This window comes from Nuphar pumila, chromosome 3 (genome assembly GCF_984573655.1).
Source record: "Nuphar pumila chromosome 3, dmNupPumi1.hap1.1, whole genome shotgun sequence".
Classification (NCBI taxonomy): domain Eukaryota; kingdom Viridiplantae; phylum Streptophyta; class Magnoliopsida; order Nymphaeales; family Nymphaeaceae; genus Nuphar; species Nuphar pumila.
The window spans coordinates 23,806,700-23,825,331 of record NC_143251.1 but is presented as its reverse complement, the minus strand read 5'-3'; the positions used below and the strand labels follow the sequence as shown (position 1 = coordinate 23,825,331).

General features: G+C 37.4%; 2 protein-coding genes across 2 annotated transcripts; one reads left to right on the top strand and one right to left on the bottom strand.

Annotated features, from left to right (window-relative positions):
* The first annotated feature begins 211 nt into the window (after positions 1 to 211).
* LOC149842298 (uncharacterized) lies at positions 212 to 1,558 on the top strand. The gene is made up of 2 exons (XM_090001361.1): positions 212 to 442; positions 1,277 to 1,558. The coding sequence occupies exons 1-2, from the start codon at positions 221 to 223 to the stop codon at positions 1,361 to 1,363; spliced, it is 309 nt and encodes a 102-aa protein (XP_089857487.1). The 5' UTR covers positions 212 to 220; the 3' UTR covers positions 1,364 to 1,558.
* A 6,838-nt stretch (positions 1,559 to 8,396) lies between these two features.
* LOC149842297 (calcium-transporting ATPase 5, plasma membrane-type-like) lies at positions 8,397 to 18,408 on the bottom strand. Its single transcript, XM_090000631.1, has 10 exons — positions 18,265 to 18,408; positions 14,922 to 15,002; positions 14,493 to 14,630; positions 14,319 to 14,419; positions 13,191 to 13,236; positions 12,958 to 13,092; positions 10,110 to 10,217; positions 9,938 to 10,029; positions 8,775 to 8,863; positions 8,397 to 8,669 (listed from the first exon to the last, which is right to left on the bottom strand). Exons 1-10 carry the CDS (start codon positions 18,406 to 18,408, stop codon positions 8,611 to 8,613), a joined length of 993 nt encoding a protein of 330 aa, XP_089856757.1. The 3' UTR covers positions 8,397 to 8,610.
* Between the last annotated feature and the right edge of the window lie 224 nt (positions 18,409 to 18,632).

Genomic DNA, 18,632 nt, shown 5'->3' with positions numbered 1-18,632 from the left:
ATTCTATTAATAATCATTGCAATATATATGCAAGTCATCATAATGTTATCATTAATTATTAATGAATACTTTAAACATTATTTTGTAGGAGGCATATGAGCAACAAATGGTAGAGCGATATGGCGAAGACGCTACTCAGCATCCATCATTTGATCCTACAGCATGGGTGACTGCAGCAGGTGAACCCAAAAAAGGTCGCGTGTTCGGGTTTGGGAGTAATATGAACACTTCACCAGTTATTGGTTCTTCCAGTTACGGCTCACAAACTTCTTGCGCCGACATAAGCTCCAAGCAGCCGACTATTCTTTCCGGTGATGATGTACGCGAGATCATTAATGAATCACTGAATAACTACTTCCAATACACCGTCGCCCCCTTTCTCCGAAATGAGATCAAGGCCGCTGTTCAGGATAGGGGATCTTCGATTCCAGGTCCCTCTCAGGTATAATCACATATATATATTTTTTGACTGTCTTAAAGCACATCTGAGCATGGTAGAATCACATATAGAGTTTTTCTAGATGCCTTAGAACACATATGAACATGCTATAATCACATATTCAATTTTTTTACTGCCTTAGCACACATATGAGCATGGTAGAATCACATATATATATATATATATATATATTTAACTTTTTGTCTGTCTTAGAGCACATATGAGCATGATAGAATCACATATAAAGTTTTTTTGATTGCATTAGAACACATAAGCATGCTATAATCACATATTCAGTTTTTTTACTGCCTAAGAACACATATGAGCATATTATAATCACATATTCTGTTTTTTGACTGCCTTAGCACACATATGAACATGCTATAATAACATATAGAGTTTTTTAACTGCCTTAGAACACATATGAACATGTTATATATCATTTATGATAGAATCACATATAAAATTTTTGGCTTTGCCTGCCTTAGAGCACATATGAGCATGCTATATTCACATATTCAATTTTTTTACTGCCTTAGCACATATACGAGCATGATCGAATCACATATATAGTTTTTTGCCTGCCTTAAAGCACATCTGAGCATGGTAGAATCACATATAGAGTTTTTTTATATGCCTTAGAACACATATGAATATGCTATAATCACATATTCAATTTTTTGACTGCCTTAGCACACATATGAGCATGATAGAATCACATATAGAGTTTTTTTATTGCCTTAGATCACACATGAGCACATGATAGAATCACATATAGTGTGTAATTTATTTCATTATATTTTGTTTATCAATACTGACTGTTCTTTTCTTGTGTAGGCTGCTAGCGATAATCAGGGTAGTGGAGCTGAAGGGACAGATAAAGACAATGAACAAGAAGACGCACAAAATCTTGGCGATGATTAGAGGACTGTGTTGAAGAAGTTCTATTTTTTTTATTTTTCCTAATTGTAATTGTTGAATTGTAAATAATTAAACTTCTTAGTTTTAAGGTGGAACGATTAATTATTATAGATACTTGTTATATGAATTTTTTTGTGTGGTTTGTTTTTTATTTACAGGAAATATAAATTGTACAGGAAATATAAATTGTACAGTTCTCGGTAATTAATTTTTAAATATTTTTTTTTTATTTTTTTTTGTTTTTGCGACGGATTAGCGACGAATGATTCCGTCGCTATTCATATTAATCTAGCGACGGCTTAGCGACGGAATTAAATCCGTCGCCACGCCGTGGTCGCCGTTTAGTACCGGCGGATTGGCGACGGAATATAGCGCTCGTTATTCCATCGCAATTAGGGACGAAATTATTCCGTCGCCAGTTAGCGTCGAAATATTCGCGACGTAAGCATACTGTCGCCGCGTTGTCGCTAATCCGTCGCTAACATGGTTAGCGACGGAATGTGGTCGTCGCTAATCTACTGCTTTGTTGTAGTGTGAGAACAATAGAGTGGGATGACCACCACACACGCGCGCGCGCGCGCGCGCCCGCCGTGCCATGCCGAGCCGGGTTCGGGTTCGGGTAATTGGCCCTTTAGGGCCATATCCAATCAAGACAAGTATCTTTTTACCCAAAGTTTCTTTGGATTTGGATTCGGTAACGGGTTATGGGAATGGATAACGGGTCACGACTCCTCGTATTCCGTGCCCGTTATGACGCTTCGGATTCCGTAACGGGTCTCGATCTTTCGAAGACCGTTAACGGATCACGTCTCCTCGGATTCCGTAACGGGCTCCTTCCACGTGACTGAGACAGTCGAATTCTGAAGAAGAGCTCTGCGACGATTTTCCCATCTCTCCTGTTACTCTCTCTTTCTCTTTCCTGTGAGTTATCCCGAAAGGGGTTGTTCTGCAACCTTGTTTCGAAGAGGCTGTTTTCGAAGGACGATCCGTCGGAGTGCACCGTTCGGTTCGTCGTGGCTATTGTATCCTGAGGGAAGGACGCCGGACCCTGATCTGCACAGTATGTGGGGGCGAATCTTCTCTAAGGGGAGTACTTTCGTACGCCTTAGCCTGATACATAAACTAAACATGTTCATGTTGTTTTCTTTATGTTCTTTGCATTCGTTTGTTCGTATGCTGACGTCTGGATTTTGGTTGTTTGCGAAAACCGACATGCTTGCTCCCTGTTACAGTTTCGGTCGTCTGTTAATCATGTTCTTTACACTGTTGTATTTCTTGATTTATTTCGTGTTTTATATCATGATGACGATTGTGAAACTGTGTGATCCGAAATATGATCCAACAGAAAGGACTCGCAATTGCCCTCAACGACATAAGCTACGGGACATCGGATCCTGCTCTGATTAGGTGATATACTGTTATCACCAAAAAAATTGAGGTCGACAAGAAATGATGGTTCAGCAATGCGCACAGCCATTTAGACAATTAGGGGATTACCCGGGAATGGTTTTTCTATAGCAAACTCAATCGGACCCAGGTTTGGACTTAGTATCAACACCTCTTAGTTGAATCTGAGTCTGGACCCACCCATTTTTGCCAAGAATATGACTCGTTGTCACCCTAGGTATTGGCATCAAAATGCCCATGCAAAACATTATTGGGTGATGCACCCTAGGTATGTGGATATGGTTTGATTTTTTGCTACCGATATCCAAAATTGACGGATATTTGAATCCGTTTGCCTGTTAAAAATCAGGTTTGGTGTGAGCTTTTCACCATCAAGTCTGAATCCGAATTTGAATCGGTTTAGCCAACATCCAATTAGTCAAATATGGTATTGGTCACATCCAATCCGAAACCCAATAGTTTGCATCCCTACTTAAAGATCATTAGCTGGAACAAAGTACTCGGCCAACAGAAAACACAAAATCACTGCACGAGAACAACAAAAATCATTCTATGCGATTGGTGTGCATCTCATGCCTCTATTTTGCCATTTCATGAAATGATTTTTTTTTCATGCCGAGCATTACTGAAAAACGAGCATAAGAGGACCAGAAAATTAGAAATTTTATGTCATCATAGAAGGACAACAAATGAATTTTGCGAACATAAATTGTTCTTTTTTTTTAGCGAAAAGAACATAAGTTATTATACAGAACATGTTGCACACTCCTGAAAGAGGTTAATAAACTTGAATTTCATTCGTATTCTGACTATGACTACAAATACAAATTTTATTAAGTTTATTAAATTCTTAAAACAGGGTGCGCGTGCCATTTGTGTTTCACCATGAGTGAAATTTAAATATGCATATGCATGACAAACCATAGCAATCAATAATAAGAAATAAACTATACGCTTATGCAATTCTGTCTATGCAAAAATAAATAAAAGTTCTACTATTTCTGGGTTTTTTATTATAATTTACATTGATAAATTGAATAATAAAATAAAAAGAGAAAATACAATCTTGAACTTTCTGCAAAATCAACACACATGTTAGTAGAAAAATGTAGGCCTTTTGGGATTTATCCAATAATATCTGGAAATTGAGGGATACTATCCTGAAATAAGCCTTTCCCATACATTCATAAAATAAAATTTCTGAATAATCTAAATGATAATGCATGATTTAATGACCTAAAAATGAAATTTCAAAATTGATGGTAAAAATATCAAAGTACCCATAAAACTTGTATTAATTACCAAAATAATCTAAAAATTTAGGGTTTTATAAACAAATTTTGAAATATATTTAATATGGAAACTAGACAAACTCAAAAATTTACCAAATTGATTGGAAAGCATATTGATATGTTCAAGAATATAATCAAATTTTGAAATCATGAAAATAATGCCCAAAATTAAAAATACAAGTAAAAAAATGCCAAAATTGGCCTTGTTTTAGCAAAATTGGGACTCTACAGAAAATTTGTTTTAGAAAATTCAATGAATAAAATACTAAATAGCCTTAAAAAATTCTGAAAATTGGTGTACACACTCCTAACAACCTTAGGAATAAACTAGAATAAAAAAGTTTGGGGAAAGACAGAAGAAAAATACGAATTATGGCTCTGGTTGTGGACATTACAAGATTGGAAACAAGTTTTTGACAGAAATAAAACAGGAAGAAAAACCTATCAGGGTTTTTCGAGCAAAAAGACTCCTAAACAAACTCAATTTCGGTCCAAATTGAGTCTGTGGACTAAGGACAATTCTAGGAACATGTCCTTTTTATAGAATCTAAAAAAAGTATTTTCCGGATCTTGAGATATTGATAAAACAATCAAATTTAAAATTTTTGAAACAGAAAACAGAGAATAGGAGACTTATTTTTGTATTTTGGTTGGTTCATTGGGTAAACAAATTCAAATTTTCTCAAATTTATGGGAGAAGTTACTTGAAAAGATCAGAAAAATAGGTCAATTTACAGAAATTAAAAATCTATTACGGTTTGGGCACAACGACTTCGCAAAGTCGTCGCTCTGTCTCAAAAAATAAGCTTGTTACAGAATATGATATTATGTAACCAGTCTTAGTTTTTTATGAAAATAAAATAATAAATGGGCTTTAAAATTTGTCAAATTTGAAAAAATAAAAAATATATATAAAAAAATAAACTCTTTTTTACAGATTTAAAAAATCATCTCCGGTTAGAGAGATATGACTCTAACAAGATGACCCTAATTATGCACAATGTTTTGCCGGTGCAGAAAATAGGTTTCGACTTTGATTTTTAAAAACACATAAGAAGACATGATAAAAATATGAAATTTGGTCAGGATCCCGTAGACATATGCATGGACACATGGTAAAAATTTTAATTTAAAAAGAGAAAAATGATCATGCGAAACAACAATGATAACTGAGAGATCATTTACAAGAAATTATAGGAACTGAAATAACTAGTAACAAAGAATTAAAACTAACTATCTAATGTATATTTGTAAAATAAAACTAATCCTAATTCCACATGAATGTGAAAATAACATGATATAGATCCAATATGCATGCAAAAAAACAACAACAACAACAAATGCATGGAGAATAATTGATTTAACCGATAACAAGAAGAATTCAACCATACGGACGTTGAAATCTAACGGACGTTGAAATCTAACTTTTTAATGGCTAGAATTCATATATAAAAAAAAGTGTGGATAAATTCAACATCTACTGATTATACCTAAGCACCCGAAATAATGAAAAGCAAAAGAGGAGGAAGAAGAGATTACCCGCTACCTGCTCCTCTTTGGAATTCGGGTGGTATGGAGAAGAAGACACTCCACCGGAGTGCAAGCCGGTCGGTCGGTGGTGCTCTTGGTGAAGGAGATGGTTGGCTGGTTAATGCTAGTCTTCACCTCCTTGTTGCAACCAAAGAAGAAGAAGACAAGGGGAAAGAGGATCACATTGGGAAGAGGGAGGGAGTAGCTGGAGAGAGAGAGAGAGCCTTTGGTCCCCTCAGCCCAGCCCCTACATACCCTTTTATAATGCTACAATCACCAAAGAAAAGAAAGAAAAAAATGGAAGAAGAAGGAAAAGGAAAGCAAGAGAGGGAGGAGGTCGACCCCCTTATGGGGCCCTTCCACCCTCTTGGCTTACCTAATAATAAAAAAAAGGAATAAGAAAAAAAGAATTTTAGAAATTTTGAAGATTTAGGAAAAAGAAAGTAGGAAGAAATTTCTTTAGAAGTTTTTTAAGAATTTGAAAAAGGCAAGAGTAAAAGAAGGAAGAGGAAAATAGAAGAAGAAAAGGGGGGGGGGGGGGGGTCGACTCCCTTTGTGGGGTCCACTTTGAATATATTTTTTTGATTTTTTTTAGCTAACTAAAACTTAAAACATAAATTTAAAACATAAACATAGAATGTAAAATACACTTACCAAAGTGAAATTATGACACACAATAGGGAAACTATAGGCTAGAAGACTCTAGATGTGGTGCCACCTAGGTGGGATTATTTTCATCAAAGTGAAACGATAATGACTTTATTGTACTTGCCTTAGAAAATATAAATAATAAAGGGTCTCACATTTATCTTTTCGATATCAATCTCGTATAGAGCGGTTAATCTCTTACTCATACAAAGAACAACACAGATGAATAAAAAGTTGTTTATAAGAAGTGAGAGTGCTTAGAAAAACATCTATGAGAAGTGAGAGTGCTCAAATAATCTTAGCATGTTACTTTTGCAATCACGAGTGACTAAGAATATTTGATGTGTCATCTCTCACTACAGAATAGTGAAGAAATTTCTTAAAATCATTGAGCAGAAATTATTGATTTAAATGGGGTTGCATCTCAAGTCATATGGATTAGAAACTTTATTATGGGTCTTGGTATAGTAGACTCTATTGAGAGGCCATTAAAGAACTTATGTGATAATGAAGTTATTGTGTCCTTCTCAAATAGGAACAAGAACTTCACCTCATGTCGACTTATGAAGTTAAAATACTTTGTTATTAAAGAAATTAAGGACTGAGAATCATTTAGTGTGTATTGATACAATCAGTACGAAGAAAATAACTATGGATCCCATTAATAAAGGACTAGAATCAGGATTAAATTATCAACATAAAATAGAGATGAGTTTCATTCAAATATATGACACTACATTATGGTTATATATGATAACATTTGTGAAGCTAAATTGATTCTCTAAGATTTTGTGTATTGCTAATTCTGCTTAAAGGACCTCTTATTGGGGTAGAGAAAATAGAAGATTAACAATATTAAAAAACAAATAGTATGACTTAAAGGTAATCTTAACATGCTAAAACATTAAAAATGAATTATATTGTAGTACATAAAAATATGACATTTCATACAAAGGTGTTCATTTACATGACTCATGATTCATTCTTGTGATATTTGATGGCATGTGAACTCATGTAAAAATTGAATTGAGATAATGACAAAGAACCTCGATTATGTGCATTTCCGTGTCAATGGGTCAAGTGGGAGAATGTTGGATATTTCGGATCGGGTCCAATCTTGAGGGACCCGGTTTAACACAAGGCACCCTTAATGAAAGGTATTAGTAGGGTGGGGGTTATGTGAATGTGAAGGATTCACATTTAATATGGCATGTGAAGGATTCACATACATGAGTGCCATACATGTATCCCCCACTCTCCTCCCACTGTAAATTGAAGCATGGTTGCTTGATTAGTGCAACCAAGGTACTCTATTTCTCACGTTTGGGTTTAGGGTCCTGCTCACCATCGACTTGACCACCTGGGCTCATCGTGGGCGTCAATAAGCTGAGAAGAATGTTGAGCATTCGCATCAATGCTTCCCTCGATCATTTCTGCCATGGCGACTACCGATATATGTTTTTGTTTTTACATTTGGTTTATGCCAATAGGAGGGTGATCGGGTGCTTAATGCACAAATATTTGTTCAATCATATTGCACCTGATCATTTTACATTCATGTCCCCTACAAAGAAAGCAAAAGTTTAAAATGGAAAAGAGACAGAGAAGAGGTGTGGCACCTCTCATGTTTGGCTGCATGGCATGCCTGCACTAACTCGCAATAGGCGGGGCACCTCTCATGATCGGGTGCAATATGATTGCACAAAAAATGTGCATTAAGCACCCGAACGACCTCGGCCCCACACCTGACAGGCCCTGTCTCCAAGATGGAGGTTGATCAAGTGCTTAATGCACAAATATTTGTGTAATCATATTGCACCTGATATTTTCACCAGTAGGCCTGCCCTTGACCATGGAGGACGGCCTTACATATTATCATAGGGTTGTCCATAGATACGTAGAAGTTACACTCAAAAGTATCGTTGATATTTTGAAATATTACAGCATAAAACTTTAAATGTGCCAACTTGAGCCAGACCCGCCTCCAAGAGAAAGTAGGAAGAGCTATGTTGACATCTTCCAACCTTGACTTGTTCAAAAACTGAGACAAGGTTAATTTTTGCATTTGTTTAGTCAAGGAACCGCTTAAAGAAAATGTGTCGGTAACACTTACTTTCGTATCTAAACATGGATTAAGATACCTACACATTACACATTACACAGAACAAGATGAAATAAACCAAGCAATACACATTACACAGAACCTTAGAATGGGGGAGAAATGTGGTCAATCAATTGTAAAGACATCTAGGGAAACCCAAGAACCTACACAAACCAGAACTATGAAGATCTAAAACGTAAACAATACACAGTTTCATGAGATGCCTATAACAAAGTAGTATGTTTAACAGTTTGTCAAAAGACTAGATGATTTCATGGTGTGGTGCGATCTTGCCCTTCGATGCCTTCCGGATCTTCACCACCCTTGCGACCTGAAAAGTGGGGCATAAAAAGATACTTGCAACATCACACCGGATCTGTAAACATAACTCACGATGACAAAAAGAAAATCCGTATGAAAGAATATATAGAAAAACCTCGCCCACAACAGCACATCCGTTTGAAATACTCAGCAAATGGGGTTTCTGGAACAGGTATAAATTTAGAAAGAAATGCCAGCGGCCAGCTGCACAAAGGCAAAAAGAAAAACAATTAGTTCTTAAGACTGATATATGACGAAGTAGCAACCGTCGCTGTTACAGTTGCCAATCTCTGCACGTATAAGATCTTAAAATGCTTAGGTAGAAGACATGCAGACAATGAAGAAATGGAAAATTGTATCTGGAAGACAAAGTACATACAACAAAATAAGCAAGTAAATCTGGCCAGTCGCAACAAATTTTTGTTTTATCCAGGGCAATGTTGTCAGTATCGGTGCATATCAGCAGAAAACCGATACGCTTCACCCCTGAATCGTCTATTTTTTAATAAATGTACAAAAATACTTAAATTATTTTTTAATCTTATTTTAATGGCTTTAACATGTGTCACGTTTTGATTGATACAATATTTTTTTAATTATTTTTTGGCCGATTCAGAACGATTCACCTGAGTATCGGTATGGTCCATTCAGGTAAATAGTTGGCCAAACGATACAGGGCCAATACCGATACTGACGACATTCCAGGGGAAACTATAAGAAAATGCGTGTAGGATAAGAACATTCGTTGTTTATTTTAGGTGGGTTATTCCCTTTGGTGCCGAAGTTAAACTCCTTAAAAGCTAAAAGAAACAAACAACATAAAAGTGATTCGGCTATTAAACAACACAATTCAAAGCAACGTCACAAACTCCCAATCAAAGAAAATGTCTTAGTATGATTTTGGATATTTGTGTTTATTTTCAGTTCTATTATTCTTTCCTGACAATGTAGCTAAACAAGTTGAACGAACCAAACAATGGGCGTTGTGGCTCGGCTCATTACGTGCACACCACGTTTGGACTCAGCTCATCGGGATTCCAATAGCTGGCTCAGTTCATCTGCTTTGGGCAAGCTGAGCCGAGCTCGAGTTCATCTGAGCCCAAGGGAGATGAGCCGTGCCCGAGCTGGCTCATTAAAATAAAAAATATCACTTATTGGCATGTTCAGCATATGGGGAGAATGGAACTCATGACCTGAGGATTGGAAACACTGCCAAACCAATTGAACCACCATGCTATCTTTGATACGTGCTACGTAAGCCCCATATGAATCACCAACCTTATGAAACCAAGAGCAATGGAGGCAACCCATAACTGCCAACTCAACCTAACAGTGGAGGCAGACTTCCCAAGGAATTCAACGATCAAAGCCTACAAGAGGTTCTCCCAGTGTAAGAAACATAGAAAACCCAAACCAGGAAACACGACAAAAAAAGCCCAGAAATTCTTACCAGAAAAATAACAGTAATCTCAATAATCCCAATAAAAAGGCGGTTTTTTGTGACTCCAGAAAAAATATTCAGCTTGTCAGGTTTACGAGAATTGAACTCATTGAAAAACTGCAATAAGCAAAGATGGTTGAAACAAATTTATAAAGATAACTATTTGTCAGTGTGCTCAGTGACCTTGAGAATTCATGAGTTCTCCAGATAATCAAAGGCACAGAAACTTCAAAGCTTCATGATTCACATCAAAGAGAAAAAGAAGAAAGAGAACAGATTGTGCCAAATGAATGTAGCTTGATATGCTTATTGGTGTTTTGCCCACAGGATAGTATACTCTTGATGTTTCCTTTCCATCTTCAAGATATTCATTAGAGAATATGAAAAATGTCATATTCAATTTCTCATTCATTGGATGGACTCAAAGTGCATTATCACTTTGGCTGAGCAAGAAATGAAATGGGGCCAAAGCTTGGGTCTCAGCATTGTCTACTGTATGAGACATCAAGGGGGATGAATGATGCATCATCACGTTTTTCTAACATACATGTACTCATGTAAACATAAACAAACAAGCACAAAGGCGCTCTCATTCATATAGTTCAGTAAATTTTGTTCTTTTCCAGGAAATCAAAAAACAATGTTTTGGAGTTTTTTTTGTCATGTATGCAATATCCAACAAAGTTTTTGCAGACAAAAATCGAGCGTGTGTGTGATGGTCCTTCCTAACACCTTATAGTGTGGACATGGAACGGACAGTGTTAGTCTTCAATATTTTATCGTATGTTCTGCAAACCAGACCCTACAAATGTGATTTCTATACTTTATTTAGTGGAAACAATGCATTAGGGTAGACAACATATTTATCAAGGAATCTAAAAATTAGTGGTTCATATTGCATCTAAATGTTACAATAAAAAGATTCAGTTTTTCTGATTAAAATAGTTTGATTCACAGCATGATTTCTTGTAAACAAGTAACGATAAACACAAATGTCATTTCAGAAGTGGAAACCACTCATGTCACTGAAAAATAAAAACGTTCTCTCTCTCTCTCTCTCTCTCAAGGGGTGATCCCCATAAAATCAAGTATGTAGATCATGTCTGTACAGTTAGAATTTAAAAATAAAAAAAAAGAATCCTCAAAACCCCATTTACCATATATATATATATAAAGAGCGCGCGCGCGCGCGCGAGAGAGAGAGAGAGAGAGAGAGAGAGAGAGAGAGAGAGAGAGAGAGAGAGAGAGAGAGAGAGAACTATAATACATCCAAGTTTCTTTCTGTTAATAATAATTGGCAGCAAAAAGATGCGTGTACATGCACTTACTCTTGTGTCAGGTTCATCAGTCACCAATTCGTGAGTGCATGAGCTGCTACTTGCTAATCATTCACTAATTTGGACCATGTTGGTGCTTCTGTCTGCACCTTAGAAAACACTTTTGTTCACTAACCTCACATTCGTAGGGATGCTTTTTTTTTGAGAAGTAATATGAGAAAACATCGAAAATGTGGGATGAAAACAGTACACTGTAGAAGCAGAGGCTCTAGGAAGGAGGAAATGGACATATCACTACTTCGGATCTTTAATCCATCTGAATTTTCTAAATTGATGGTTGTGGCATGTGGCTGTGTCCAATATATCCATACACGGGAACAATGATCAGTCTTAACTTACTCACAAAACTCCGTAAGACACAGTAACTAGTCCAACTTCATTTGTCTAGTTAATGGCAACTTTGTAATTTTCAATGCCTAAGTGGGAACTCAATTTATCACTTTGCATATGTAGTGTATAAATTTTTTTCTTAATACAAGTTGCTACTTGTTAGTCTTTTTTTATTATATAAAATTAAACAGTAAGATTCAAGCATTAGGTCATGGATCATGCTCTTAGGTCCTTAACTACCAGTAGAATATAAAATGAGGTTTTGGGTTCAAATCTGTGTACCACTTGGCCATTTATAGCCAGAACATCATATTTCAGATCAGGCCACTTGAAGCGAGATGATCAAATTAGACTTGAACCAACTGTAGTTCAAGGCCATTTTTGATGTGCAGGAGATTAAACCTGTAATATTATGTCAACTCAATGACTGGAATGGCGACCAAAAGCCACTGGTCTTGCAACCCCCTCAAATCATCTTCAGTGATTGTTCGGTTGTTTTTGTTACTGGATATGGGTCACATTGCATCGAATTGAAAATGTTTCCATGGAATATTCTATACATGATAAGGGTCAGGTGTCAAAGCAGTCAAGGTATGTCTAGTTAGAACAATCGGTAGATACTGGCATAGATGTTCTTTCCTCATAAATGTTTGAGATCAATAAGTCTGTAAAACTCCATTAGGATTGGTATTCATTATGTGATGGTACAACTTCAATAAGGAGAACCATGCAGTTTTTTTCAAAAACATTAAGGGGTCGTTTGTTTCATTCCCACCAATAAGAAAAGACTCCATGGGAAAGGCACCCCATGTGTGAAGAGATGCATATGTAAATCCATTCACAGGGTGGTGGTGTATATGGATTTACGTAGTAAATGCATGGTCAATTTGAAAAGAAACCCATGATGACTGTGGGCCCCACAAGAAAATGGAGTTGGCATGTTTGTTTCACCTGGATAAGAAATAGAGGGTTTCATATGTAAAACCCCAATGTCAAGTGTAAACTGAGTGAAACAAATGAACCTTAACAGTTTCTTAATTTCTTTCCCAACTGCTATTAACAAATGCAAATTATGTGGCAGCACAACTAAACAACTATTACACACTATGTGGCAGTATAAATGCAATAACCAATACGCTAGTGAATCTCATTAAGGAGATTTATATTTCAGCATGTGACAGTCAACTTACTTGGCACATAAGAAATGCATTAAAGATAAAGGTATTTTTCACGTCCTCAGCATCAGCTTTTGGCTTATTGGTAAGGCGCAAGATGTGTATACCATCAAAGTTGAGTACGAGGAGAACTGTCACTTGATAGAGTGCCTAAAATTCTCAGGTATCAAATAACCAGTTAACATAAAAATAAAAAGTGAATAATATTCTTCAAGCTTCTGTGCCTCCATAAGTACAATTTCGCTTACTTGTATGATGATGTTTCTCCACATAGCATTGGTAATAAGAGGTTCCCTGATGAAAAGATTAACAGAATGAAGCAGAAGCTGGTTACAGATGTCTTCGGTAAACTAAAACTCAAAAAAGGGACACCAATATGACCTGTGATATGGCCACTTCCAGAAGGGTGCCATGCCCATGTCGACCTGTGTCTACATGGGTACTGGTACTGGTACTTCATGGGTACAGGTCAGACCAGTTTGGGGCATGTCCCAATCCAAACCTGACTCGTTTCTGTTATGTAGAACGGCAGAATCATTTTTTCCATGAAGTACGGGGAAACCACCCTCTGGATCAGAGACCTAGCTGTTGCTTTCTCGATGGTGTAAACTCGTGGCGCACCCCTTTCCCGCAGGGAGTCGCCAGCGTCGACTGACCAAGGGCTCGGAATCATTTACATCCATCTTTAAGGTGCATAAAAGGTTGTTTGCATCAATTCTTGCAAGGTGTTTGATGCACACAATGTGCATACATGCTCTCTCTCTCTCTCTCTCTCTCTCACACACACACACACACACATATATATATATATATATATAATTTATAAGAAAAATATATGGTGGTTTTGTACCATGATACCTTATGATGGTACACACTTGTTTGTATGGATCTAGCCACCAAACGTTAAATCTAACTGTACAGATGTGTTTAATATGTTAAAATGTTCTATCATGTCTAATACACCATCATATTCATTTTTATGATGGTGAAAAATCAACAGCTCACAATTCATGAAAATTGTGGTGGTTTAGAAATGGTATAAAACATTCTATTTGAGTCAATTGTAACACATGAAAATAGTAAATAGGACATGCTAAACATCATCCAAAGTTTTGATTTGGCATTTGGAGATTAGATTTATGTAAAGCAAGTGTGTACCACCGTAAACTATGGTGGTATAGTACCACCATAGAAGTCGTAACTCATACCCATAATCTTAAAAATTCCCACACCTGTACACAAACTATGACTATTCCTAAAAACAACTCAAGAAGTGAAAGCCATGACTTTAACCAATACTAACCATTTAACCCATATCCATAAATGACAAATAAGTTAAAAAATAAAGAACTAATCAATCAAGAAAGCTTCATCACCTTTGGCCAACTGGGCGTCTGTGCATGAGATCATCTGTAGGTGGTTCAGTAGGCATTGCAAGTGCCCCAAGAGTATCCATTATGAGATTAACCCAGAGAAGCTGTAAGATATAATGTCAGTAAGAAAGTATAAAATATACAACCAACATAAATGAGTCTTAAAATCATAAAAACCTGCACAGCTTTTAAAGGGACATCCCCGGCAGAAATTGAAGCAATCACATTTATTATAAGAGCTGCAACATTGACAGTGAGTCGAAATTGTATGAATTTCTGAACATTTGCATCTACAGAACGTTCCCAAGGGACAACCTGAAGCACAAAGGGAACACATTAGGAATCCATGTTCAACATAACCAGAAGATTAATCAGGAAAGTATGATATCTGAGCTTTCCATGGCATCTTCAGTTCCCTGAATGTCCATTGCAAGACTTATATCTGCCTACATGCCACAAGTAAAAAAAAAACAAAAAACCCACAAGCATGAGACCATATCCAATAAAGTTGAAAAATGCCACAAGCATGAGACCATATCCAATAAAGTTGAATACTGCCACACAAAAAACCTTCAGACAATCCATCATTATATTAAATCATCCAACCTCAGGCAATGCAGGAGCATCATTTGTACCATCCCCCGTAACAGCGACAACATTTCCTTGCCTCCTCAGTTTTGCCATCACCTGGCATCAAACATTATAGGCTTACGCATCAGTCATTTAACATAGAATAGTATTATATAGTATATTTTATATGTAATATAATATATATTATATATAATATAATAGGCTTAGCACGGCCCGATTAGGCCCATGGGTCTATGGCGGGGCCGTTGGCCAGCGTGTCCCCAACGGGTTGGCCCGGGCAGTTGGCCAGAGTTTCCCCAACGGGTTAGCCCATTTCAACCTGGAGGTGGATCCAACATTTTTTCCATGTGCATATTCGAAACAGAAAAATTAATGCTAACCGCGTCATCTAAGTTAGGCCTGGTTGGATATTTGGAACTGGATCATGAATCCCCAGTACGCTTCAGCTCAGATGAGCTTGGTTGATGGTTGGATTTGAATTGAGATAAAGCTGGCTCACACCTTATTCACATTTGCTTCATGGGCCAATCCATTGCCAAAAGCTAAACATGGCCATTAGTGGGTCTGACTAATGTCAGGCCATATGCATTAGGGTCCGGGGCCGTATTAGGTTCTATGTGGACAGTGTCCCACAAAAGATTGAAAAGTTTTTGCAATTTATAAAAAAAACATTAAAAAAAGTTGATTATAAAAAACCGGATTCGGTTTTCAATGAATTATTGAAAATAACTTAAATTTTGCTAACTATGCCAGCAAGTTGAAAAACATCAATGGTTTTGGGTTGGATCTACTTCGAACCTGATCCAGTGACCGTCTTTTTGCTGGGGACAGACCTAGCTAGATTGTTGAAACACATCTGGAAGCGGGTCAGATTCAGCACAAATGCGGTCCAGTCTATTCTAATCCAGGATCGTAATGGGATCAATAAATGTGGTTGGATCCGGGTCAGAATTGAGGCTGGCCGATCCTGCTTTAGCTTTTCCACACGAGTGTCAATGGTTCTACTTGTTTTCAGTGGACCCGGTACCATAGGACGTAATTTTTTTTTTTTAATATTTACAGGGAAAAACCACCCCCACAATCAGATACCTAACCACCCTTACCTATGGTCGCTGTCCTGACAGTTTAAAAGGTGATTTTTTATTGATTCCATGAATTCGTTGACCAACATTTAAGTAATTTCTTAAAAGGTTAGATGTTGACCAACATTTAAAACTTCTAAACATGAAATTTCCATGCAGTAGGCACTTGTATGTAAATTACCCTCATGCAAAATATGATTGTTACTGGTAGTCCATTTTACAAAATGACCCATATATGAAGTTGAGAAGGGGGATGGTCCTCTTCACTTTCAAAAATCATCTGTATATGTATTTTTAAGCAAATCTAACAATAAAAGTGTGATTTTCGTGATCTAAAACCTGCAAACAGTCTCTTGGATCAAACTTGAGTAGGTAAGAATTTGCAACATAGAAAATTTCAGAACGTACATTGATATTTAGATTCTTACAAAATCCTATGTATGCATAAAAAAAACTTGACCCAAGAGTTGGTTCATATATAGGTTTTCAACAATCGAAATCACGTTCGTATGGTTAAATTTACTGAAAAACATGTCTACTTACGATTAGGCGCCCGAGTGGGAAGTGTGGAATACCCATTGCCAAAGTCATTTGGGATGGATGCAAGGAAATGATTGAACTAGGGTGGTATTTGACACCTCCAGTTCCACGTTTCACTTCCTACCTACATGAGGTGGTAGTTGCCAAATGCTACACCAGTGCCTACTCCGACTACCTTCTCAATGCTCATCCAGTTTTTTTTCTGAAAGGCCCAACGCTCTTTCAGTTATAATTTCAACTTTTCGGCTGCATTCCAAACAGCTGAAAGTGGAAAATCCAAATCTACTTATCCCAATAAATCATATGGATTTGCTAAAACCACAAATTTTGGGATTCCGCAACTGCATCCTTAGCTACCACCGCCTGAAGATTCCAAACAGGACCTTTTTGAAAGTGAGGTCAGGTGGGTGGACCATTTAGTGGAAGGACAATCTCCTTTGTCCAAGTAATTAGGAAGATCGTCACTGTCAAAATTTTGTATGATTGTATTTCAAATATCGCCTGGTCAACAGCCAAAGACTTTCAGGATCGTGCAACATGTTCCGTATAATAACTTATGTTCCTTTCGCTAAAAGAAAAAATTATGTTCTCAAAATTCATTTGTTGTCCTTCTATGATGACGTAAAATTTCTCCTTTCCTGGTCCTCTTATGCTCGTTTTTCAGTAATGCTCGGCATGAAAAAAAAAAAATCATTGCGTGAAACGGCGAAATAGTGGCATGAGATGCACACCAATCGCATAGATTGATTTTTGCTGTTCTCGTGTAGTGATTTTGTGTTCTCTGAATTGGTCGAGTACTTTGTTCCGGCTATTGATCTTTATGTAGGGATGCAAACTGTCGGATGTCGGATTGGATGTGACCAGTAATACTTTAAGCCTATCAGAAATATATTCAGAAGAGTATGCAATCATTATAAATTTACATTTATTTTTGACATATTGTAAATTTATGAGAAATTAATATTGTTCTTAATTTTTAAAATTCTAATTTTTGAATGTTCTTGCATACTTTAGAATATTTTAAATATAACAACCGTTTGATTTTTTCCCTAGATTTTCCCAAGCAAAAAAAAAAAAAAATCAATTTGTTGCGTGATAGAAGAAGAACTCGGGAAGAAGGATTGCTCTACTATGGGTACGATTGATTGTGTTTCACTGTGCGCGTGCAAGATGTTGTTCTTCCATCTTGAGAATTTGACATAGATTCTCTCGTTGCCTTACTAAAACAAGGACAGATGATGGCCAGAATTGCTTCTCTCAGTCATTTTACAGGAACCCGATGATAACCATGTGGATGCTACCCAATAAGCTGATCCGCCTATGGCAATGACAACTCCACAAATTCTCTTCTAGCTAGGAATTTAAAATGAGGCTAGAAAATATCGAACTCGGTTATGCTATGAATGATTTATGGCGGGCGAGAGAATGAGAACCAGATGAACTTCGACGGTTTTGGTACTCCATCCGATGGAAATACACGCGAACAAAATGCTGGAGCCAAGTGCTCCATCAGTTCAAAGATGGTTCTCTTTTCTTGAACATGGTTCGAGAATACTAAATTGGGATTAGGGCAGAGCAACGAGCCAAGTCACTCACGCTTGCGAAATAGGCCGGGAGACCGAGTACAAGCTACATATGCCCATACATCCATCTAACGATCACGGCATTCACAGAATCAGAACTCATGCAAACGAACTGCGACATGTGAGAAAGAGTGGGATGAGGAAGACAGTTACCGGCCAGCGCTTGAGCCGCTCGATCGGTGCCTTCTTCGGCTGAGGGATATCGACGGTGCCGGAGAGGTCGTCCGGGTGCTCACCCCAATCATTGGGACGGCCGGATTCCTCGTCCCGCTGCCCCGAGTATCTCGGTGGCGACATCGAGACTGGAGGCCAATCCGGAATCCTCGGCAAGCTCATTTTCTGTACGCAGGAGAGATGATACCGGCGGTTAAGTCTGAAACCCTCGAACACAATGCAGGCCTCGGAAAACCCACAAAACCTTCGGGTCTCCGATCAGAATGAGGGTTTCGTGAGAAGGAAGACGCGAGATATTAGGGGAAAATAAACCATTAAAAAGGAAAAGAAAAAAGGCTTCGGTGAGG